The following is a 27,078-nucleotide window of genomic DNA, read 5'->3' as shown; positions in this document are numbered from 1 at the left end:
TATCTGAATGTACTGTCAATTTAGAAATTAAAGTTATGTTTATTTTTATACAATACATATGTCAGAAATCAATGTTGTGTTTACATTTATACAATACATGTGTCAGAAATCAATGTTATATTTATTTTTATACAATACATATGTCTGAAATAAATTCCATTACTTTATGGCAGCATAATGCTTGGCAAGACCATAATGCTTGGCAAGACCATAATGCTTGGCAAGACCATAATGCTTGGCAAGACCATAATGCATGGCAAGACCATAATGCTTGGCAAGACCATAATGCTTGGCAAGACCATAATGCTTGGCAAGACCATAATGCCTGGCAAGACCATAATGCTTGGCAAGACCATAATGCTTGGCAAGACCATAATGCTTGGCAAGACCATAATGCTTGGCAAGACCATAATGCCTGGCAAGACCATAATACTTGGCAAGACCATAATGCTTGGCAAGACCATAATGCCTGGCAAGACCATAATGCCTGGCAAGACCATAATGCTTGGCAAGACCATAATGCCTGGCAAGACCATAATGCATCAGCAAAATCTTTTAGCTTATTTTGACAAAATTGAACCAAACTGACTGTTAAAACTGAATTATTCTTTTCAATAGGCTGTTCTTGTACCGGTAAATGTTTGATTAAAAAAAAACATACCTTAATTTTTCAACTAACTGACAAAACTGTAGCTAATGCCACTTTAAAGGCTTGGGAAACATAATTTTTTAGAAAATATTCATTCATTCTTGTTGAATAACCCTGTGCCATATTATGTTATTATAGCCGACATACTTTCCTTGATCCTTCAACCTGCCAACTTGTACACAGATCTGTAATCCTAAAGAATAGTGTCTCAATATGTGACTTACTTTCCTTGATCCTTCAACCTGCCAACTTGTACACAGATCTGTAATCCTAAAGAATATTGTCTCAATATGTGACTTACTTTCCTTGATCCTTCAACCTGAATCTGCCAACTTGTACACAGGCCTGTAATCCTAAAGAATATTGTCTCAATATGTGACTTACTTTCCTTGATCCTTCAGCCTGCCGACTTGTACACAGGCCTGTAATCCTTAAGGATATTGTCTCAATATGTGACTTACTTTCCTTGATCCTTCAGCCTGTCGACTTGTACACAGGCCTGTAATCCTTAAGGATATTGTCTCAATATGTGACTTACTTTCCTTGATCCTTCAGCCTGCCGACTTGTACACAGGCCTGTAATCCTTAAGGATATTGTCTCAATATGTGACTTACTTTCCTTGATCCTTCAGCCTGCCGACTTGTACACAGACCTGTAATCCTTAAGGATATTGTCTCAATATGTGACTTACTTTCCTTGATCCTTCAGCCTGCCGACTTGTACACAGGCCTGTAATCCTAAAGAAATCTCTGTTAACATATCAGCCATTTTTTTCTGTATCAACTGATTCTTGGCCAAAGGTTTTTTGAATTGAATTCTAAAATTAAAATATTGAATATATATATATATATATGTAGGACTCGGAGGTGCGATTGGGACGCTGAAGTGTGATGGTCTACGCCGAAGTGTGATGGTCCTTTCGCTGATGTGCGATGGTCTCTAAGATGCATGATCACTATAGTTAAAATCTACAGATGTTGCAGTAAAAACTATCTTGTTCCTTGTTCTCATTCACAGCAGACATATAGATTTTCTGCATATTTTGTTCCATTCTGACTAATCAAGTAGTATTTGCATTTCAAATAAATACTAAGTTTTTCAGTCTATGCAATAAGTACTGGTTTTAAAGGAAAATAACCTTTTATGTAGCGTTTATAGTGGTCAATATATAAACGATTGTATAAACAATAATAAATAATTGTTTTTTTGTCTGAAGCTATTTACAAAGTACACTACAACGTTAAAGTTAGGACTGTAAATGCAATGAATATTTATTATGACTGTTTTAAATTAAACAAGTTATACTCTCGATGTTTTTCCTTAAAAAAAACTGAAAAGCTTCTTCCAACAAACAAATTGAGTTCTACATTGACATGTGAACATTGATTTATGTAATCCACCGCACTTCAGCCTTACCACTATCGCACTTCAGCATAGCTATCAACAAGATAGCGTCACAATCACACTTCAGCATCAAACCATCGCACTTCAGCGTGACCATCACGGTTCAGAGTCCTACATATATATATTGTTTAAAGCTTCAACAATATTGACACTTGTGATTGGTACTTAAATACGTTTGTACATTTAACATTTATACATTTACTGTTTTGAAAGCGTAAATGCTACTAGAAAACTATTGCATAATTTAGTACTAATCGATATGTTTCTTGATTGCGCTTGAAACAGTCTGGAGTTTGAATATTATGTAAGATAATAATTTGTGCTATTTTGAAATTCACAGAAAATGTGTCGATTAATTATCACAATAAATCTGAGAAACAAGAATTAAGAAAATCTTTTTATCTGCATCATGACAAATGAAGATTTAGATTTTAATAGAGTTTTTAGTCTGTATCTAAATTAAATTTTCCAGATCAGACAGGAAAAAAGAGACACAAGTTTAGGTAAACAAATGGAGTTATCCCTCTTTGTACAAGCTCTCTCCCCTCATGTATACAAGTTTTTAATCATGTTTCCATATTTGTTCTTAAACATTTTTAATTATTAACAATCAGTATGTATGTTAGATTACATGTGTTGCTTGTGTGGATATTGTATGAACTTTGTGATTTATATTGATTTATATGCTCAATATGGGCCCTTTAATTAGGAATAAAGACATTTGATTTGATATATTAACATTTCTCTTGGTTACCTGTCTAATGTATATTGCCTGGCTGTTTCCAAACAAAACTCTGCTGCCCCTAATGTCCCCCAAGCAATACCATAGCGTGCACTGTTCAAACAACCAAAGGGACCCTGAAAAGTAACATCAATGTAAATCATTACATGGAATTGATAAAGTAAAGCAACGTTTAGATAACCATGGTTAAAGTAAATCTTGAAAATTTGTTCATATATATCTGAGAGTAATGTAGTGCTAAAACTACTCTAAATGTAATGACAAAAGGTCTTCTTTTTTGTTGAAAATATGATATTGATAATTCATTTGTGTTTCAAAAATTGATATTTTTATGCATTTCAGTGCTGTCAGGGACCACTTAATACAGATTATGTTCATCTTTGATTATTTTACTTTAGTCTTCCAGAGTTATGCCCCTTGATTGCAGAAAATGAATCATGCAAGGATTTCAATTAAATAACTGAAGTTGGCCTTAAAGAAATCTTTTGATGACACCTATTTCAGGAACCATTCAATACAGGTCAAGTTCAACTTTCATGTATTTCATGATTTTTTTTATTAAAGGGAAAGTTGTTAGAGAGGGACACTTTATATCATAAAGGATGGAGGATCTTGACTTTTCCTACTATATACTAAAACTGTGATTTCCTACTAAAATTGTATAGAGTTTAAATTTTGCTTAATGAAGGGACTTTAGTGTGGTACGACAAAATTACAACTTGTTTTAATGGTTATTTATAATAAAATAATTGTAAAAGATTTAGACAGTAATTTTGTTTATGACCCACCCTCTATACTAACACAGAATAAAACTAGAAAACCTACCCCTAGTCCCATGACATTTGGTAGCATGTTTTCTTCAGGTACTTCTACATCTTCCATAGAGATCTGTCCTGTTATACTGGCCCTCAATGAAAACTTGCCTTGAATCACTGGAGCTGTTAATCCTTTCATTCCTTTCTCTAATATAAATCCTCTGATTTTGTTATTGTCTCTATCACACTTACCCCACACAATGAATACATCTGCAATAGGTGAGTTTGTTATCCTGGAAAAACAAATAAGTTTTACTTTAGAACATGTACAATGTCATCAATAAACATAAAATAGTCCTGTTCTATCAGGACCAGAACCTTGCTGATGGGGGCTTGCACCATGGAAAAAAATAGTTGAGTTGTACAGGTTTGTATATTTGAGGGTCTCTGTGGCCAGCGGGATGTGGGGATTCATTTCTATATTCTTAAATTTTGAGGCCATTTTCCTCTAACTTTTATAAATTATTACCCCTTTATTCTCAATTCTTTAAATTTTGGCACCCCTATGGCTTTATTCTCTATTTTTAATTTTTTGGTCCTAATTTTCTCTAATCTGTACTTTTTGGACCATTATTTTCTTTACTGTTACTCCATCAAGACCCTGCATATATGGTAATTAAAACAAGCAAAATATACATAATTTAAAGAAAACAGTACAGCCTTCAACAATGAGCAAATCTTTTGGAACACAAATTATCAGTCTATCTCATGTGTATGAATAGTTTTGCCATGACTTACCAAGATTTAGTTCCATTCAATGTGAAGGTTTTACTGGATGGATTGTATCTGGCTTTAGTTTCCATAGATGAAGGATCACTTCCATGGTTAGGTTCTGTTAATCCAAAACACCCGATTAGCTCCCCTTTTGCTGGAAAAAAATAAGTATCTTTTCTAACAATTTTTAAATGTATTTATATCTTTTAAAATATCATACATAAAACATGTAAATATGAGGATATGTAGTACCAAAGGACAGGATGAAAACAGGTAAAGGTCAATAGTTGTTTTAAACCAAATTTCTGATAAACAGTATATCAGTTTGCACCAACAGGGCAACGTCAGGGACCCAGTGCCCCACCCTAAATCCTCCTCTGCAGCAACTCAGCCATAACTAATCACTTAGTTCTTTAGTTGTGATAAAAATCTTGTACTTGTCTACAAGTATCTCATTTTGGTACTTTCCTTCAAACGTATCTAATTTTATGCTTGTCTACCAATATATCAAATTCTGTACATGCCTTTAAGTGTATCTATTTTTATCTTGCCTACAAATGTATCTCAGTTAGCACTTGCCAACAAATGTATCTAAATTGTACTTGCCTACAAATGTGTCTCATGAGTACTTGTCAAAAAATTAATCTTATATTGTGCTAGTCTACAAATTTATCTAATTTTGTACTTGACTATAAATTCATTTAATTTTGTACTAGTCTACAAAGAAATCTAATTTTGTACTGGCCTTCAAATGAATTTTACTTTGTACTTGTCTATAAAATGTATCTTATTCATTATATATCAGTCTTACCTAATCTAGGTAAGTATTTTTGTTTCTGTTCTTCTGTACCGTATTCGTTTATTGGATGCATAACTAAGGAAGACTGGACACTCATAGCAGATCTGTAACCACTGTCTACCCTAGAAAAGCAAATATATTACATGGAAGTATGAATACATATTGTAGAGAAAAGATAACCAAAGCATCCTCTGGCATGGTCAGCTGGAATAACGTAACAAAGAAGAAATTGGGCTCCAGTAGGGTATACCCCCCACCCCCTTTTTTTAACATAAAAGGTCACCTTTAAATATGCCTAATTTCACCATGTCACATTTAAGAAAATAAAACGTTTTAATAAAACGATTATGGACATTTGAATGTCACCTGTTCCTTTAATTTAGACGTCAGGTTGCAAGGTCGCCCACCAAATCCCCAAAGTTGCAGTTTGGATTTGACCATGTTTGATCCACAATAATGAGATTAATCATTTATTTAGCTTTTATTTTTGTGAATGTTCAACAACTGATGATACTTTGAGAATATTAAATGTGATCCCAGCACATACTTTTATAGAATATAAAAATCAAAAGTTAAAATGTGAGGTTTAAGTTTAAGTAATTTGATATTCATAAATCATCCTGCCCCACTTTTCACTTCAATTAAAAACTTTGTATAAAATTCTTTATATACAGAACTATATCCACAGTAAGATTATCCTGTGATAGCATAAGGCTAGTTATGAACCTGAAAATACACTTTTATAGCATAAGGATGGATTCCAGTCTAAAAATAAACTTTATATATCCAGATCCATTTTTTGCCTCTAGTGTTAACCTAATAGATTTGATTTTTAACAACATTTCATATTATTGTATGTAAAATATGACGTGCCTCAACATTCCCTCTAATTAAATTTAGAATATTAACAATAATGTAAAAACATTTTATCACCAAACTTTCAAGAATAATTGTTTATTTTTTATGTAATCCAAAGGCAATTATTCATTCTTCTGAGTAAAAGGTTTTGTTCCACAAAGAGAATGTTCACATAGCTGTATTATGGGTAACCAGTTCTAACATCTTACCTCTCTACTTCCCTGGCTATGAGACCATAAGCTACAGATGACACTCCAGCACAACCATAACCATGTATATGTGGTCCAAGCACTCCTATAGACCCCATTTCTGGTATAATCTCTCTGTCAAATTCTTAAGATAAAAGGTATGTAAAGTCATATTTGTATGTCACAACTGTCAAACTTATCACGACTATCTCAAAATCCTGTTAAAGGTTTAATACGTTTTTTTAGAAACATGAAAAAAGAGACAGGATTGAAAATGGTGAATAAACACAAGATATGCATGAAGAAGCAATCAATGAATTAAAACAGTTTTACTAATAACAAATGATTATATTGTTCTTGAAAATGAGCAGGTTGTGATGCTCATTTTTTTTAAAGATTTTTATATGATTTGTGATATTTGTCCTTCTCTCAATCCAGATTTCCTCTGTGACCACTGACTAAACTTTTCTATTGGTCCTTTTTTTCTTTACTCATTCTTTGCAAGTCTAGCTTTGAACAGTGTCATAAATAGCATAGAAAGCACACATAATAAAATAATTGGGGAATGTGTCCATTGGACACAGATGATGCCCCTGCTTGCATATCATAATGAAGTTATAAAGGGACATAACTGAAGAAAAGTAAAAGTGACGCTACCCAAATTTGTATCTGATCTGAGTTTTGTGGTAATAATTATCGTGTATAAGTCTCATAACATTTGGTTGTGGCAAACTTAAGTTAGAGAACAGAAACGAAAAATTCAGCAAATTTTCCATTTGTAAATAGGCATAACTCAAGAACGGTAAAAATTAAGCCACCCAATTTCAAACTTGATCTGTATTTTATGGTAATAAGCATTGTGTATAAGTTTCATAACATTTGGTTGAGGCAAACTAAAGTTAGAGAACTGAAACAAAAAATTCAGCAATTTTTATGTTTAGAATGGGGCATAACTCAAGAACGGTAAAAGTGACACCACCCAATTTCAAATTTGATCTGTATTTTATGGTAATGAGAATTGTGTATAAGTTTCATAACATTTGGTTGAGGCAAACTAAAGTTAAAGAACGGAAACCAAGGCAACTTTGGGACGTACGGACGGACATACAGACGGACAAGGGTAAAACTTAATGCCCCCTCCGCTACGGCAGGGGCATAAAAAAAACATTCCAACAAAAATACAGTATTCTTTAAGGGCAACCTGCATTCTTGGATGTTGATATAGATTATAATGAGCTTTTATAAAGACTGCTAACATTTCAATATGGTACACTGAAACTTAAAACAATTACAAAATAGAATTCACCAATTTGTGTACATGTATGTACATATCTCATAATAATCAGATAATCTCATTATTTTATTTTTACTTTCATTTCTGTTTGCCATGAGGACTCTTGGCATTAACCTGTCCTGACAGTAGGCCCTGAACTGGTCCCGTACCAGTATCTCATCTTCTAATAATAGATTCTCCAGATTTAGTGCATCCTGCCAGTTAAAGGTCGCTGCAACAAAATAAATTTGTAAATAAACTAAAAAATATTTTCTTTGGAATCAAGAATACTTAGTTTTTTTTAATCTTGCCACTATGTTTATCATCATTGCATTGAAATCCCAAGATTATATAAAATAAGAAGATGTGGTATGATTGCCAATAAGACAACTCTCCACAAGAGACCGAATGACACAGAAACTAACAACTTTAGGTCACCGTAGCACCTTCAACAATGAGCAAATCCCATACCGCATAGCCAGCTATTAAAGGCCCCAAAATGACAAATGAAAAACAATTCAAACGAGAAAAACTAACAGCCTCATTTATGTACAAAACAATGAACTAAAAACAAATATGTTACACAGCAACAAACGACAACCACTGAATTACAGGCTCCTGACTATGCCTGTATTTACCATCTTTCCAAAATTCCTTAGATTTTGCGAAAAAATACAAATTTGTATTTCTTTTTGCTCTATACATGTATGGATAGGAATTTGCTGCAATAATTCAGTTGACAATAAAATTCTAATTCAAAATTTAGTGTTGAAGTGCATCTTGTATGATGGAATGGCCCCCTCGATACATTTCTGAAAAAAAACATTCTATCTGGTGTCAGAGGATAAAAGTATTTGAATATATTATTTATGGACTAGAACACTTGATAGTGAACTATTGATACATGTTACATAAATCTTTGTCAAAATTCTTTCAAAATACCATTTTAAAACATTATCACATTTTGAATGCTGTTATCACACAACACTAACATTGAAGGTTTGTTGAGAGATTCCTTCAGGTCTTTTTACCATGCTTTTTTTCCCATTGTGTGGGATTGAAATTCCAACTTGTTTAAAATAATGCATTTCATTGGTGATAGTACTTGAAATTTTGCTTTGATTGTAATGGTGATAAAAATGATGTTTCTATCTTTAGAAACACCACTAACACATAACACTGTTTAAAGTTTTTTTTTTGGCTTATATCAATGTTAGAATATGATAAACAGGTTTTATAAATTTGGTTTTTCTCATCTTTGAGGAATACATTTTGCCAAGTTATATTTGAAAAAATTACTTATCCAATATCTTAAACAGATAATCAATGTCAGCTTTGTTATTTTTAATGAACATTATGTATTGTTGTATGTTCGCTATGTCTAATCATGTAAACAAAACCTCTTGCTAGTACATGTAGCATTTATAGACTACTGCAATATAATTACATACCTTCAGTTTTAACATTATCTTTAGTTTGAGTTTGTGGTTCTGTAGCTTAGTTAAGGAAATATCCATCTTTTCACAGAAAATATAATTCACAGTATATAAATACATACAGATCAAGTACATGTATAATCATGATAATAATATTATTGAATATTTATAAATAATTGTAAAATTTTCTTTTGAAACTCCCTCTATAACATCTGTGCTTAGTCTATCAACACAAACATGACAAAGAGATTCCAAAAAAATTGTTTCAAAATAAAATTACCATATATAACATTATATATATATTAAAACACTACAATAAATAATATAAAAATATCTGAAAATTACACACAAAAAATATGTGAATTAACCATTTTTTCAAAGAAAATATATTTCTCTGTATAAAACATGTTTAATGAGAACTTTTCGATTAAATCTTTTTTTTTTTAAATTTACCAAAAAAATGTTTTTACCAACAACAAAAAAACTCAAACAAGCAGAAAAATTTTATAAACCAATACATAATGAATATCATATCATCATATATTTCATGCAGAGAGAACCATATCATTACTTTCACCTCATATATTTAATTCTATACATCTGCAAAATTACTTTTAATCTGGCATCTAAAACAGATTCTAAATTAGATACTAATGACTTAAAAAGCATATTGTGTAACGCCATATACTGGTCTTCCCATTAACCAAAATCAGAAATATAAGAAGAAAGTGTCTGAGGACACAAATGCCCCCGCTAAAGTTAGCTTATAATACGTGAAAATACTTTTGGGACGGACAGAAGGAGTCTTAGGACGGACGGAAAGACGGACAGTCAAGGGTGACACTAATGCCACCTTCAACTAGTGGCAGGGGCAAAAAAAATTCAACATGTTGAAATTGCAAGATCCAACAAGTGTCTATCAAACATCTAAATTACTAATGAAGTCAAGAGATGTGCATTGAGTTGTGTAATAAGTTTTGTTTACAAGTAAATTATTACTAAGGTTAAGATGCTGAGGTTATTTATACTGGTATATGCAGCTGTTAATTGACATAGATAAAAAGTATTCTCCATACATTTCACTTAAAATGTTACAGTACAAATAAGAATTCTGTAGGATATAAAATTCTCCTAGTACAAATCAGAATTCCAATATCTACTCAGGTCATGCTGGTAGAAATCAGGATATTTAGATTTGTACTAGAGGGATCCTGGATTGTACTAGATGATTACTGGGTTATTTAAATTATTTTGTACATATAAATTAAAAAATAATGGTAGAATTGATTTTAAAAAAATAACCAGGGGAATAAAGTCATCTAAAAAATGTTTCGATTTCATTGGATGGCTGGGACAAGGCCCACTTTTTTGTTTTGTTTACCTTATGAAATCTGTTATCAAAGGATACGAGCAGTTCCTTGGCATCTACATGAGATGGCTGTAAATTTGTGTCGTATTATATTCGAAATACGAAATCTTGAAGCTATAAACGCCATTTCCACTATAATAATTCTTTAAAGTTTCGTAAGAGGATAAAGCTATCTGACCTTGAACTTCTGAAAAATTGTCGCGGAACAAAAATAATATATTCTGTACATAATATATAGTAAACACAACCACCTGTATATTGATGTGATTCAAACAATTCGCAAAAAAATACATTTAATTTCTTATTTTGCAGAAAAAATCTTTTGAAGACACCACTTTTACAGGACCGCAGAAACGCATGAGCGAGAACATGGCTGAACTTGAAGTAGTTTTGCAGCATGTTGATAAAAAGGGGCATATAAATTCTCTTGAGCTAGCAACCGAGTTGAAAGAAGACCACCAAAAAATTGTTGGGGCCATAAAGAGTCTTCAGTCCTTTGGAGAGGTGATACCTTAATTCGAAACCAATAAATTATAGTGCTGTAAGCGAAAATATAGGAAGGCATATCAGATCAGACAGATGATGCAATAAATGAATCATTATTCTGTTATTATAAATGTGTATATTTCCTTATATTTTAAGGGATCCAACTGCATGTAAGGTTGTATGCTTCAATTTTCTAACCAGAATTGTAGATTGCTATATCATGTATATGCTGTTTCTCTTGCAAGCATGCATCATTAGGTTGGGGTGCAAGACAACTTGGGCTCCGAAGACCACTCAGACAATCTATGAAATTAACTTGGTCCGTCAATTAATCAACTGGGAATGCCTGTTATGCCAATTCAAACAAAATATTAAAACAGGTTGGGTATTGAACTATTCACCATATGAGTATAACAATCCAATATATGAGAAATCATTTAATAGTGCTAAAAACAAAATTTTCTTAACTGAGTCTTTTTTATTTAAAATGGCATGTATTTATAAAGAATGCAGCAAATTTTCCAAAAGACAAATAGCCCCAACCTGATTTACTGAGAAGTTGTAAGCTTCAGAAAACTTCTAGAAATTGACTATTTTCAAGGCGACTAACTTTTTAAAAACCCAAAATAAAATTATGTTTCTTTGGAAGAAGTTGTTCCATTTTCTATAAATGTGTGCCATTTTAAGTAAAAGCACCCAGTTAAGAAAATTTCCTTTTTAGGCCAAAAAAAAATATATGTCTGTTTAAGGTTACATACTTTTAAAAAATAGGGTAGGTACAATGTAGGTCGGTATTTCCATTTTATTCTATTTTTTCATTTTATTTTTTGTGAAATGATTTTGAGTCATGCGGTTTCGTCTTGTCGTGGTCCAAGTTGATCAAGGGCCGAGTTTACCTGTAATTTTAATGATTGGATAATTCCCTTGGTAATTGGTTGGAAAAAAATGGCGGCAGAGTGTTAATTTCTTCACACGAGTCGCGAATTTCCTTAAAACAGCTGTCATATTCACGATTGTGAACATTGGGATGTATCAGGCAATTGATTTATATTATTTGCAACACTAACTTCGCTTTTGACACAAGTTTCACTTTAGAATGGAAATAAAATAACATAGGGTCGGCGCTCAAAAATAGGGTCGGTCAGGTAACCGTAAACAGACATATATTTTTTTTTGGCCTTGGCACTATCAAATGATTGCTCAAATGAGGGATTGATACTCATTTGGGAAATAGTTTACCATTTGGCGGGTTGCCCCCATTCTGTTGAAGGAGACTTTTTACCAAAAATTTGATTTAATGTCTGAGTGTCTTTATATATGACAAAAAAGACAACTCGGAATTGTGAGAAGTTTTACCATAATGGGGAAGAGTTTCCCATTTGGCAGGTTGTCCTCAAGCTGTTGAAGGAGACTTTTGACCAAAATTTTGATTTAATGTCAGAGTGTCTATGACAAAAAAGACAACTCGGAACTGTGAGAAGTTTGACCATAAATAAGTCATATAGTGCCAACTCAAAGTATAAAGGGAGAGTTTTGATACCTGTTTTAACCATAAATGATTAAATGAGTGTCTTTGCATTTACATAATGATTTGAGCACTGTAAGTAAAATCTAAGACATACAATATAGAAATAATTTTAAAAGTACTAAAGTTAAAACACATTAATTTATTACTTTTATGTGAAATATAACATTTAATCATTACACTCTGACATTTAAAAAGTCCAAACCCTCTTTAAATACTATATCTGAGTTTTCATTATAGACGGTTGTACAAGTTGTCCTATTTCCTTTGGTTGATGGCCACTTTTCTAAAGCTGTTCCAGAGAAAAATGTATGGGGGGTTGGAAGGCAGTTTGTTTCAGCACCTGCCACCCAGACAATTGTAATTGAGAATCATAGTGCATTGTAGTGTGAAAAGTTGCTCTGATACCCATCACCCATGTATTATTAATATAAAATGCCTTCCAACCCCTTTTTCTGGAATAGCTCTTAAAGGTAAATATATACATGATATATCCAACTGGGAATATTAAAATCATGAAAAACTCATTTCAACATTTAAGAACAATGTTTTGCAATATCCCAATATCATAACCTGATCAATTTTCCACTCTGGCAATAATTCTATCAAAAAGGAGCCAATTTGAAACAACAGATATTTCTACAATTTGCTATCATTCTCTTTTTCAAAGAGACAGTATGTTAGTGTGTGTCAGTTCAATAACTAAAAAAGATAGTGAGTAAAAGAGTTGAACTTGGCAGTTTTCAATTTATGATTGGGAACATACAATTGAGAATGGAAATGGGGAATGTGTCAAAGGGACAACAACCTGACCGAAGAGCAGAAAACAGCCGAAGGCCACCAATGGGTCTTCAACACAGCGAGAAAATCCCGCACCCAGAGGAGGGCTTCAGCTAATCCTAACCAAAAATGTGTACTAGTTCAGTGAAAATGGACGTCATACTAAACTCCAAAACATATAAATGAACTAAAATTAAAAAACATACAAGACTAACAAAGGCCAGAGGCTCCTGACTTGGGACAGGCGCAAAAATGCAGTGGGGTTAAACATGTTTTGTGATATCTCAACCCTCCACTATACCTCTAGTCAATGTAGAATAAACAAACACACAGCAATACACACAGTTAAACTCAGTTTAAAAGAAGTCCGATGTCAGAATAGGTAACAAAATACATGGTTGTCCTGATCAAGAGCACTACATGGTAGTAAACTAATATTTTTCTGTCCTCAGCATAGCTTTACATATACTATAAAACTGCATAATCCTGTATTTGCAGTTAATAAAAGCAGAACAGATAGTTAATAAAAGATGGGAATTGACTGATGAAGGAAGGGATGTTGCCACTAATGGGAGTCATGAAGCCAGGGTATACTATGCCATCCCTGATGCTGGTACTTCACAAGCACAAATTATGGTATGTATCTGCTTGCCAATACAAACTAAAGTTTTGTTTTTCTGTTAATACTTGTTTTCAAAATTTTTTATTTTATTTTTGTTAGTGGATTAAGATATTCTTGCAGTTGCTTACTGATATGTTAGTTGGGATGGAAAAGAACATATTAAGGCACTAACTGATATGGCTAACGATAATTTATATATTAGAATTATAACTTTTTATTCAATATTGTTGTAAAAAAGAAATGCATGCCTATGATGTTAGATTTTTAATCGTAAAATATGCAACCATTCCATGAAAAATTACAAGAGTAAAACATTTATCAGTCCTAATAAATGAAACACTTTTACAATAATAATATTTTGGCAATCATAATATTATCATACCACATCTCCTTATTTTATATTGTTACAAGAATGAATTTTAAACATATGTTTATTTACTGTCATTTAATGTAATCTTTCATTCATCATTCATAATCAACTTAAAATTTCCACTGCATATTTCTAATTTCAAAATCGAAAGTAGCATTATCAATTCTTGAGGAATTTGCTTTCTCGACTTCTGCTGTATATGAAATTTACAGTTTGAATAAAAGAATATTGAATTTGAAATCATCAAATATGATCAAAAACCTGTGAAAAAAATTCTCTGACCTTTGGTTACAATGTATGCTGTCAAGTTATCGCCATCTAACTGTGTTGAGAGGTTTTCTTACTTCCAAATATATCAGCAAGATTTATCCAACTTTCCATAAACTGTCGAATCATATTTTTCCACATGCATCATGGAAGACAAGTGACCACCATATTTTACCTGAATAACAAATGTTGAGTTGTTACCTAGACCAACCTTTATAGTTGATCCAAGATATGAACACATACAGTATTAAAATTTACAAAGTTTGCATTTACAGAAAACTGTACCTAATGCCAAGATTGGATTCAGTAAAGCTATGCAGGCAGGATGGATTGTGATGGATAAAAAGGCTGAAGGAGGACCCAAGGTCAACAAAAAGGTAAGATTAAAATAGAACACTGTTTTTTGTCTTACACTAATCTTCATGTCATGATTATCTGGATACCTAAAAATCCCTTCAGTGAGTTTTACTGATTGATTGACTCAGAAAATCAGCATTTATATATTCTGTCAAAATCCATTGCCATTATTGTTCTCATTGGGAATCTTAATACTGTGCAAGACCTACATTTAACATGTTGAGAGCAGCATGATCAGTTTTCAAACTTTGAACAAGATACATTAGAAATATATATTTGGATTTACTTTCATAAGTCTCTGATGAAACAATGTAAAACTCTATGAAAATTTCATCTTATTGAAAAGATCTCAAGAAGAAAAATCAAATCAAAAGAAGACTTTAATTAGCTTATCTGACCTGTTCTTTCTTTTTACAGGCTGACAGTATAGAAGATGCTATTCAGAAGAACCTACTGAAACTTCAGCAGGATCAGACAGATTCCCTAACAGATGAGCAAAAGGCTGAATACAAGAAGAGAAAACTTATAACAGAAGTGTATGTTTATAATTTATTGACATTCATAGTTAAGATTTGTTTTAATTTAATGCTTAAAAGAAAAAAAATGTTTGATAATGATGTTAATTCTTAATTTACCTGTTATTCACCTTATCAGGTTTTAAGGATTGCAATTCAGTCATTCAAAAGGAAGAAATGTATATGAGGTAATTGAAATTCAGTGAACACATGAAAAGTGGATTTGTAATTTTTGACATTTGACAAGGAATTTATTACGTAATGGCAGATCATAAAAAAACGAACAAAATAAATATAATCGATCTTTCAAAAAGCAGGGCACTGTGAAAGAGGCAATGGAAATTGGAAAAAGGGCACAGGGCGCTGCGCCCTCTGAAAACGGCCTATCTGGAACACTATTCTTCTCTTACTATAGGAAATTTTTTAATCATGACAGTATGTTGAATTCTATCATTGTTAGATGTGTTATTTGTGTAAATTTAATTGTTTGGTTTGTATTTAGATAAGCTTATTTGTTTTGATATGTTTTGTCAGTTATTAGTTTCTAAGGTTTCAGTCAGTCATGCTTCAGTGACCCAGTTTCAGTGTCGTTTTTAAGAATGATATTACGGACAACAAAAATTCACCTCATCATAATACAAGTTAACAAGATAACAAATTAAATACATCTTTATCTATGTTTTGCAGAAAAATAACCAGCTATGAGATCACAAAAGGAGATAATTTCAGTCTTACCATAGAGAAACCAGAAGTTGATCTAACGCCAGAAATGTTACAAAGGTATAAACTTTTATTTGATTTTAACTGGAATTATAAATGCAACATATATCAGCGGAGGGGGCATTAAGTGTTACCCTTGTCCGTACATACATATGTACGTCCCAAAATTGGTTTCCAATCTCTTACTTTAGTTTGCCTCAACCAAATGTTATGAAACACAATGCTTATTACCACAAATCTCAGATCAAGTACGTCACTTGTACAGTTTTCTAGTTATGTCCCTTTATAATGTTATATGCCAGCGGGGACACATTCTCCATTTATTTATATTTATTATGAACCTATAATGTATAATCGACAAATATTTCATTCACTGATTGTTGATCGCAAGCTAGTTAACTTTCGAGTTTGTTGCCGATGTTTACCAGATCGTGACATTGATAAACAATCAACACAGAGCACTTGGAGAATGTGACAAATAAGTGCATTAATAGAGCCATGATATATTGTTTTTATATTTTCTATGCGTTCCCATTTGTTAATTCAATTTTTCCTTCACAGTTGTTAAATGATTTGTTGTACTAAATTTTATCTTTAAGAATTTAGTTATTACTGTTTACCTTCCAATGCATGTTTGTTTACCATCTTTCATCATGGTTTTCCTCTCACACTTGCGCTGTACCGTGGCCGAGGTTCTAACAAGAGGTCTCAAAGTTAAGGTCACTGCATATGGAAAAATATCTTTGAATTAGTGTATGGGAAGACAAAAATACATTAGTTGTACATTTATGAAGATTTTGATAATATAAAGGGTTTTCTTTTACAAGAAAGTTCACATACACTTGTTTTATAGTATAACTTAGCCATTCAAGTATTTAAAACATATTAAACTTTTTTTTTTAAATTTGAAGTTTCATATGACTTTAAAATCCCAATATTACCCAATTACCTGTACTTTGCCTGAATACATTACCTTTTAACCTTTGTGACTGATAACATTATGAGTGTTTCAGCTTGAATCTCAGGGCAGAAGGGTGCTAGTTGACCCAAAGGGCACTTTATAGCACAATCATTCAGATTTTTAGGGCACTTGTGCAAAGTAAAATAAATGCCAAAAATACCAATTCTGATAAATCCCTTCCTATAGAAATGTACCTATACAATTAGGCAATATAAAGCATTTCAACAAATTTAACATTAGTGGACTATTAGCACATCCCCTGAAAACAAATTTCAATATTTCTAAGATAAACATGAGGCCATATTTTAAGCATATTTCTTGATGTTATTTCCATGTTTTATCACATTGAAATGAAGCAAGACACATGATAATAATGGTCATGATGGTGAAGAAGAAAAAACATCAGAATTTTCAATGTTTTGGTACTGATATACCAGTCTATATAAATGAATAGACAACTTAAATTGCTTAACAAATAATATTATTTACAGTTAAAATATTTGTGAATACATGCAAATATTGTATATTGAAAATTATTTATTTTGTTCTTAAATAAATGTTACAAGTAAGTAAGTCTAATGTGCACATCCAATTAAAGTGCTCCTTTTTTAGTAAGGAATATTATAAATATTAGAGATGAGACAGGAAGTGATGCAATCACATTGATGTTCAAAATACAATTTTTATTTAAGACAACAGGAAAATAAACTGAATATTTACTGCTTTTTCCAATTAAGTCTTTTAATATGCCTTTAATATTGTTTAATAGAACATGTGATTTAATTTAATCCTCACAAAACAAACTTAAAGTTTTCCAAATGTACATACTGTACATAAACAATTTATAAAATGGTCATCTCATTTTGCATTAAATATCTAGTATTTGTTCTATTATCTTAAATCACCTAATTAGCAGAAGCCAATCATCAACAGAAGTGGAGGGGCCTCGGTGGCCGAGTGGTCTAAGTAGTTACTACTGTAATCACTAGCCAGTCAACACTGAGGTTGTGAGTTCGAACCCCGCTCGTGCGGGTGCACTCGACTCCAATCTTAATTGACTAGGATTGTCAGTTTTCCTATCGAAGGTCGTGGTTTTCTCCGGGCGCTCCGACTTCCTCCACCAATAAAAACTGGCCGCCACAAAAATAGCCCAAAAGCGGTGCTTAAAAGTGGCGTTAAAACTCCAAAAATCAAATCAAATCAACAGAAATGGTAAAACTGCCAAAGGTTTATTATATTTGATTTTATGTCAGTGTCAATTTATTAGTCTTTTAGAAAATTAAAGCAGGTAACAAGTTGACTGGAAATGCTGATATGTAATTTGATTAAGTTTATTGTTGAAACGGCAGAAGGATGCAATTTTTTGGTTTGAGGGGCAGAAGGGAGGGGGTAAGGGCACCAAGGGCGGGCCACCCTTCCATATAGGGCAGGCTGGCACACTGATTATATATAAAAATGAGAACAAAAATTGATAAAAATATCAACCAGTACAACAGTCTACATGAACAACCAACAACTGAAATATGAGAGATACAAAGACCTACAACAAATGGTCTAGATTACCTATATAGATTCAGGCACTAAATTTGGAGTCAAACAAGTTGTACATGTGTACAGACCTCACTATCTATCTAGACTTGTAATGAACATGTATGGAATATTATTGATATTCATATAAAAGTAAGGAGGTGTGGTATGATTGCCAATGAGAAAACTATCCATTAAGATCAAAGAACAAAGATGTGAACAGTTTCAAGTCACGGTACTGCCTTCAACAATGAGTAAACCCATACAGTATAGTAAGCTATATAAAAGACCCTGTTATGAAACTTATGACAAAATGTGTGATTATTGAACTTAGACGGTATAGTGAAAAACTTTTCTTGATTTATTTTTTCTGATGTTAAGTTGACAGTCTTATAAAATATAATTTTTACATCAGTTGCAAAGGAAAAAACAATTTCCTGTTTTTACTCTATACAATTAGACTAAAAAACGTGACAAAGAGTCAAAAGATTCTTAAAATGCAGGATCAGTATAACATTCTCTTTTTCATTTCAGTGGTTCATGGAAAACTAAAAATTTCAAGGAGTATAACTTTGATGCTTTAGGTATTCCACCAAATGGTGGACATTTACATCCGTTGTTGAAAGTCAGAGCAGCTTATAGACAGATCTTCTTAGAAATGGGGTATTTACATTGTAGATCATTGAAATATTATTAAAATTCCATAAAAAGATTAACTTGATTACAAATGACACTCTTGTCTGTTTATGAATGAAAAAGACTGGAAGATTGAATATAAAATTAATACATTTCATCCAATTTAGAATGTGGAGGAAAATAACTTTTTCTTAGAATTCAGACTTACCTAAGGGAGGAAAAGTATTGAGGAAATCTGAGAAAAAAAAAGGAATCTATTCAAATATATTAAATTAAATTTAAACAACTTTGTAGATATTTTTGTTGTTGTTGACATGTTTATTTGTAGAAGACAGCCTCTAAGGAGTACATTATTTTATAGTTCAAAATGTTAAGATAAAAAAGAATGGACTCAAGGAAAGAATTTTTTTTTTACACAAAATGTATTTGAAATGAATATAAGAATTTAAGATAAATGCTATCAGAAAAAGACATACTGGTAAATTATACAGCCAGTTTACATTAATAACATATTGTAGTTGTGTTTATTAGATTTTAAGTAACTGATAATGAACAGTAGATCCATGGTGTTTTTCAAAAGGAAAAGAAACTTCTGTATGTAATTTCATATAAGCAGCATCTTATTTAAATTGTCCTATTATATTTCAGTTTTTCAGAAATGCCAACCAATAACTTTGTTGAGAGCTGTTTCTGGAATTTTGATGCACTTTTCCAACCACAACAACATCCTGCCAGAGATGCCCATGACACCTTCTTCGTATCAGGTAAACTTGAACACACACTTACACACAGACACACTCATTGCAGTGTAATATATGTATTGATGTACTTTTCCAACCACGACAACATCTAGTTAGTAGTTGGTTTAAAATCCATTTTAAAACTCGTAAGATGTCAACATGGAAGAATTTATCATTCAAAACTATTTTTCAACATTGGTGTTTTAATGTAACCATATTTACAAGCAAAATCATTTATATAATAAAAATAATGTCTTAAAGATATGTTTAAAGACACACAATTGTCCCTAGAGCATTTATGGTCCTTGTGATAGCAATAGTTACTGGACAATATTGGTGAATTTACTGTTTCAGAATATAAAAAAAAATATGGTTAATTTCAATAGTTTTGATGCTTTTAACCAGTCACAAGGGTTTAAAAATTATCCAAATGCTATATTCTGAAAAAGTGAAATAAGACAATGATGGCTGCTTTTAGAAAGAAGTAAGGTGAATGATTCAAAGTGTCCTGAGCCTTTTAAAATAGTTATGTAGTGCAGTCTGCACCAAAATCTTTTCTAACTACTAGTCCGAAGACCAACATTCCGCCATTTTTCTTATGTGTCTAAACAAAATTTTGCAAAAACTTACTAGTCCAAATAAAATTTGGTATGGGGCATCGGACTAGTGGCTAACGGTGCAGACTGGTAGTGAGCAAGAAAATTGATAACATTTTACTGTATTTAGGTAATATATAGACTAATATAAATTTATCTTTTACAGAGCCACAGATTTCTGATATAAAACAGGTTCCTCCAGATTATTTACAAAGGGTCAAAAGAACACATGCGGAAGGAGGTTATGGGTCTCAAGGGTAATATATTTAATATTTTATCTTGTTCAGTGTGGTTACAAATAATTGAGGTCTGAACTTATTTCCTTGTTATTTCTTAGTTTAATTTGAATGTTAACTTTGTTAGATATTGAATAAATATTTCTCACTAGATTTAGCTGAATTTTAACACCTGATATTTCGTAAAATTAAACTGGAATTGACATGGTGCACAAAAAAAATCAAAACTTTGACATACATGTACATAACATCAATTTGTTTACAGGTATAAGGTTGATTGGAAAACAGAAGAGGCAGAGAAAAATATACTGAGAACTCATACTACAGCTGTCAGTGCTAGAATGTTGTATAAGTTAGCTCAACAGGTTGGTTAACTAATATGTATAGATGAACTCTAAATGTAACAACTGATATAATACCAAGGCTTTATATAGAATGCAATCATCTTGCAAAATAAATAATATGAAATAGGTTTTGTATTATAATTTTGCAATTCCTGTTCGTGACTTCAAACATTAAAAGCTCTGTGCACTTTTAAGAACTCTTGCAACAACTCTTTGATGGCCCCATAGGCAAAATTCTACACCAATCCAACATACCATTGTTTTCATGTGGCAGTTCGAATTTCTTCACCTATCCAACAGACCATTGTTTTTCCCTGTTGTCCTATCTTGCACACTTAAACAGTTTGAGTTATTGTAAAAAACTATTGCATAAAGTAAGGATTTTTATTATATAACTATAAAATTTCTCTTTTCTCATTGGCTCAAAGCATAAATCAGTGTTCTCCCAAGGCCGATATGACGCAGCGGTCCCGCAGCGCCTTCAAAATATTTTCGTTGATCCTGCAGTGCCTTTATTGGCCTCTGTCCCTTAATACTTGATCCCGCAGCGTGTTAATTTTCACATTTTAATTATAAATGTTGGTTAAAGTTGTCAAGTTGCTGATCACTGCTGAGAGGTCGGTCAATGTTGCGCAATAACTGATAACTAGCAAAAGTGTCTGATTTACCTGTTCCAGCCTTATCAGACCATGTAATCAGGTTATAGCGTAAATGATCATCAAGAAGATAGATATTTTTAGTAGAAAATAAAAGTTTTTAAAAACTTCAGTGCAAAAATTGAAGCAATAGATCGCAAATACATTGTATTTATGCATCGTCTGTGTGCGATCACTTGGCCATTTAAGTAACAAATTTTTTCATTTGTCGAGAAGAAGAATCTATTTAAACACAACCAATGAACATGATGAATACACATGATAAATTTGAATACACATTACTGAAGAAATTTAGGATGAAATTTATGAATGAGAGTATTTGTACGTCAAAAAAGTAAAATAAACTTTTATTAAAGATAACGAGGAGTGATTTATTTTAATAGAAAGTGAAAAATTGTTGCTTGCAAGTAAAATTTGTTAGTCAACTGTCACGTTTTAGAAATAAAATAATTTTTTAACATCGATCGTTAATTCGTCCATCGGGAAATATATGTACGGAATCGCTGCAGCATTTGTATAATGTCACTAGAATTTCACTGGTTTATATCTACCTGCCAAAGAAACGTTTTGACAATTATACACACAGAAGCGTAATGTCGAGCTACGGAAACTGGTCAGCTGGTTCATTACATTTTTTTTGTTTTAAAAAGTTGTATACCAAAGTGAAACATCTTAAACATAATCAATTTTAATGCTGAATCAACATGTTCTTTGCAAAGAAAAAATGGGTTAAGCGAAAGGCAGATGATGTTTTCAACCCTAAAGAGGATAAAAATTGAGGAACAGGCTGTCCAACAAAATTACAAACTGTCTTGTTACTATATCTCTAGAAGGAACAGAGAGTACAGAAATAAATATTTCTGAAGCTGTTCAGCATTGGAAGGCCTAGAAGAACATGAGGATTTTTCGAACTATATATCATGATATATACATTTTGACTTATTCAATTGACTGTGATATAAATGCTTTTTGTGTTTAAAATGAATTTATTTCATATATTTATATATATTCTTATTCTTTATCTGTGCATTATTGCATATAATGATTTATGACCGAATGCTTCAGGTCACAATAGTTCACTCTAAAATAGAGTTACACGCCCTTGAAATTTTGCGCCTTAAAAAATTTCTGGGGAGAACACTGTACATCTGATTTGATAAAATATTATATTCACTGCATGAAAAAGTATGAGAAGTAAACATTAGATAGGGAACAGCCAACATATACCTAAATAGTTATTTTCCTAGGCAAGGTAAATGGCGTAGAGTTATGACGTCATGCAAATTCTTTTTTCATACTTCAGTGTTCATTCTTTTAAAGTAATAAAAATAAGGAGCAATTTTAAATATCTTGAGAAAATACTAGAAAATTGGAGATGTATAAAAAAGTTGTATAATAAATCAATTGTTGACTTTTGATTAGGTTGATAGAATGATTTATCAAACCAAGAGATGTGATATTCACCCTCAGCCATTGGCCTTAGTGAATATCATATCTCTGGGGTTGATAAGTCATTGTATCAACCTAATCAAAAGACAATAATTGTATAAATACATTTGATGAAAAAAAAGGCTTTTTTTTTATACTTTCAGCATGGAAAATTATCAGTGTACAGCTTATTACTTTATACTTCTAGTGTATAAACAATATTAGAATACAGGTCAAATCTGTTTGTTTTCAGGAAAAGTTCACACCAGTGAAATATTTTTCAATAGACAGAGTGTTCAGAAATGAGACAACTGATGCTACACATCTAGCAGAATTCCACCAGATTGAAGGGGTTGTTGCAGATTATGGATTAACATTAGGAAATTTAATGGGCATTATTCAGGAATTCTTTAAAAAATTAAACATTAAAAAGTTACGTTTCAAACCAACATATAATCCATATACAGAACCTAGTATGGAACTATTCAGTTACCATGAAGGTAAGAATACAATCAGTGTATTGGGATTCAGTTATTATCTAGGGTTCTGATCTGCATAGATTGAGGAAATTTGGATTTTTTGTCGAGCCTGCGACTTCTGTAGCAGAAAGCTCGACATAGGGATAGTGATCTGGCGGCGGTGGCGTTAACAAACTTCTAAAAAGCTTAATTTTTCAGAAGGTAGAAGACCTGGATCCTTCATACTTTGTATATAGATGCCTTATGTTATGAAGTTTCCATCTGTCATATGTCCATTGTCCTTGACCTCATTTTCATGGTTCAGTGACTACTTGAAAAAAATAGTTAAAATTTTTAGTATTCTTATTTTCTCTTTTATTATGAGTAATAGGATAACTATATTTGGTATGTGCATACCTTGCAAGGTTCCCATGCCTGTCAGACAGTTTCCACTTGCCCTTGACCTCATTTCATGGATCAGTGAACAAGGTTAAGTTTTCGTGGTCAAGTCCATATCTCAGATACTATGCAATAGGTGTACTATATTTGATGTATGGAACGATTGTAAGGTGTACATGTCCAACTGGCAGGTGTCATATGACCTTGACCTCATTTTCATGGTTCAGTGGTTAAAGTTAGGTTTTTGTGTTTTGGTCTGTTTTTCTAATACTGTATGCAATAGGTCAACTATATTTGGTGTATGAAAATATTTTACGATGTACATGTCAGTCTGGCATGTTTAATTTGACCTTGACCTCATTTTTACGGCTCATTGCTCAATGTTAAGTTTTTATGCCCCCGCTGTAGCGGAGGGGGCATTAAGTTTTACCCTTGTCCGTCCGTACGTCCCAAAGTTGGTTTCCGTTCTCTAACTTTAGTTTGCCTCAACCAAATGCTATGAAACTTATACACAATGCTTATTACCACAAAATACAGATCAAGTTTGAATTATGGTGGTGTTACTTTAACTGTTATGCCCCTGTTCTTCAGTTATGTTCGTTTATAATTTTATATGATATGCAAGCAGGGGCATCATCTGTGTCCCATGGACACATTCCACATTTATTGTTTTTTTATCTGTTTTTCTAATACTATGAGCAATAGGTCAACTATATTTGGTGTATGGAATGATTGTTAGGTGTATATGTCTGTCTGGCAATTATCATCTGACCATGACCTCATTTTCATGGTTCATTGGTCAATGTTAAGTTTTCCTGGTGAAGTTTGTTTCTGAGATACGATAATCAATAGGTCAACTATATTTAAAGCATGTAATGATTGTAAGGTGTACATGTCTGTCTGGCAGGGTTCATCTGACCTTGATCTCATTTTCATGGTTCATTGATCAATGTTAAGTTTTCCTGGTTAAGTTTGTTTCTAAGATGTGCAATAGGTCAACTATGTTTAAAGCATATTTGGTGTATGGAATGATTGTAAGGTTTACATGTATTTTCCAGTTTGGTTTATCTGACCTTGACCTCATTTTCTTGGATCATCTTAAGTTTATGTGATAGTTGTAGTAAAGCTTGATATTTAGGACTATCAACATAAAATCAATGGTTAGTAAGAAGGGGAGACATTTCAGGGTGTGCACTCTTGTTACTTGATTTTGTGGTTTTGACAATCTACAAACAAACCTATATGAAATTATTATTTTATCTAGATTAATGGTTCCCCTATACGCACGAAATCCTATAAAAAATGGCACCTCATAAATAAAATGAATTCACAGTATGTTAATGTGTTATATTTTAAATATATAAATGTAAGAATTTACATTTTATTAAATACTATATTAAAAGCAGAATAATGTATTATTGTTATATTTGAGAATAAAGTGAACACAGGAATAATACATGAGCATGTAAATATATTTTTTATTGAGACAGTCCAATATTATGAAGTAATAGAAAATGTACTTTTACTTATTTTAATGCTGACAGTCAAGTGTATGGTTAGTAACACCTTGTATGCATAAGTCATGTAAGTGTAAGTTGTATTAAGAATGAATATTTTAGAATTAAAGAGACTTGAATTTTATTGATAGGTTTGAAGAAGTGGGTTGAAATAGGAAATTCTGGAATCTTCCGACCAGAAATGTTGTTACCTATGGGGTTACCTGAGGGTGTGTCTGTGATAGCATGGGGACTCTCATTGGAAAGGTGAGGACAATACTAAAGTTATAAAATTAGTTACCTTATATAAAAATTAAAAATAAAAATAGATGTTGTGTAAAAGTCAGTGAGACAACTAACCAACAACAGAAAAATAACCGAGAAAATTCATCTCAACATCATTTGTATATAAGTTGATATAGAACTAATTTTCTGGTTTTCAGGTACTACTGCATCAGGAAAAAAATAACTTAATAAATAGTCTGAACTGATACTTATACAAATTTTAACTGAGCTGTTGAGGATTTTGATGAAAAATAAAGATATAACAAGCCAATCCCACTTTTGATCATTTTAAGAAGACAATACAACATCTTTAAGGAAAAAATTTTAAACAATGATAACATAATGCATTTGAAATCTTGTATGATATGAATATTTTGAACAAGTTCAAAATGGTTTCTGAGAAGTAACTTTTTGTCCAAATAGACAGGTTGAAAACAAGATGTTTGCAGAGCCCTGAATTGTACCATGACTTTTATATAAAAAAATTAAACTGTACCACAGGGCAAGTGTATCATTTCAGCCCTAAACATTAATCATGTTTTACTTTTTTTTCAGGCCCACCATGATAAAATATAAAATCGATGACATCAGAACATTAATAGGACCAAAAGTAGATCTACAGATGGTTTATGATAATCCTATTTGTCGAGTAGAGAAACATTAATGTACGATTAGTTTTATATTAATTTATTAGATCTAAATGAATCATGTGATAGCAAATTCAGACCAATTCAGTACCTATTTTACCTGGTATAAAAAAATGGCAGAAATAATACACTGGGTCATGTTTGTGTAACTCGTCAGCCTTCTTTGGTATTGATGTCTTTTTAAATTCCATTGAACCTATTTGTACTAACAACTGTAATTGGCTTTATACTGATTTATAGTTTGGAAAAAAGGATTAATACTTGGCAACTTTATCTAAAGATGAAACACATTGTATTTAATTGTGACTTATGTACGTGACACACCTTTTCCTGTCAAGAGTTATAATCATGTGCCATAATTGCATCTTATAAAAAATAATGAGATAAAGAATCTTCCTCATCATATAAAATATGAAGAAGAAATTGACCACCCCCACCCCTCCCAAAAGCAACTCAAGTACATGTTATTTACCTTGGTATATCAGTATCAGTTTAAATATGTTGCCAATGTTTTCTTATGCAGTTAAAAGTTTATGTCTTATCAGAAAGGTTCAAAGCCAAAAGTCTGTAGAATGTTGATTTTTTTTTCAAGAGAAATCATGTTAATTAATATTTTCTACTGACAGACCAGCCAAGTTTCCGACATTATTTTGATCAGAAAAAGTATCAATAAACCAACTATTAAAATCTGTGGTCTTAAGTAGCACAGTGAAACCACCGATTTGGTAAATGCTGTAATCTTACTTTATGAATGTATGAATAAAAGTTGTGCAATATCA

At 32.0% G+C, this 27,078-nt stretch overlaps 2 protein-coding genes across 2 annotated transcripts in view; one reads left to right on the top strand and one right to left on the bottom strand.

The window, feature by feature from the left end:
* LOC127727165 (glutaryl-CoA dehydrogenase, mitochondrial-like) overlaps positions 1–14,474 on the bottom strand; it is an 18,204-nt gene extending 3,730 nt beyond the window's left edge. The window contains exons 1-10 of the mRNA XM_052234613.1: positions 14,314–14,474; positions 10,288–10,435; positions 8,895–8,933; positions 7,541–7,675; positions 6,192–6,315; positions 5,137–5,246; positions 4,350–4,479; positions 3,622–3,844; positions 2,809–2,912; positions 1,342–1,467 (exon numbers count right to left, since the gene is read on the bottom strand). Of these exons, the coding sequence (XP_052090573.1) occupies positions 1,342–1,467; positions 2,809–2,912; positions 3,622–3,844; positions 4,350–4,479; positions 5,137–5,246; positions 6,192–6,315; positions 7,541–7,675; positions 8,895–8,933; positions 10,288–10,375 (1,079 nt within the window). The 5' untranslated portion in view covers positions 10,376–10,435; positions 14,314–14,474. The remainder of the gene's footprint in view (positions 1–1,341; positions 1,468–2,808; positions 2,913–3,621; positions 3,845–4,349; positions 4,480–5,136; positions 5,247–6,191; positions 6,316–7,540; positions 7,676–8,894; positions 8,934–10,287; positions 10,436–14,313) is intronic.
* Positions 10,576–27,078, top strand: LOC127727163 (phenylalanine--tRNA ligase alpha subunit-like). Its single transcript, XM_052234611.1, has 12 exons — positions 10,576–10,752; positions 13,538–13,675; positions 14,574–14,675; positions 15,073–15,191; positions 15,858–15,950; positions 18,913–19,041; positions 19,663–19,778; positions 20,517–20,607; positions 20,852–20,951; positions 23,268–23,514; positions 25,520–25,634; positions 26,208–27,078. Exons 1-12 carry the CDS (start codon positions 10,606–10,608, stop codon positions 26,314–26,316), a joined length of 1,506 nt encoding a protein of 501 aa, XP_052090571.1. The 5' UTR covers positions 10,576–10,605; the 3' UTR covers positions 26,317–27,078.

Source organism: Mytilus californianus, unplaced genomic scaffold (assembly GCF_021869535.1).
Source record: "Mytilus californianus isolate M0D057914Y unplaced genomic scaffold, xbMytCali1.0.p SCAF_19, whole genome shotgun sequence".
Classification (NCBI taxonomy): Eukaryota; Metazoa; Mollusca; class Bivalvia; order Mytilida; family Mytilidae; genus Mytilus; species Mytilus californianus.
Note: the sequence above shows the minus strand (reverse complement) of the source record. Positions and strands in the feature narration are given on the sequence as shown.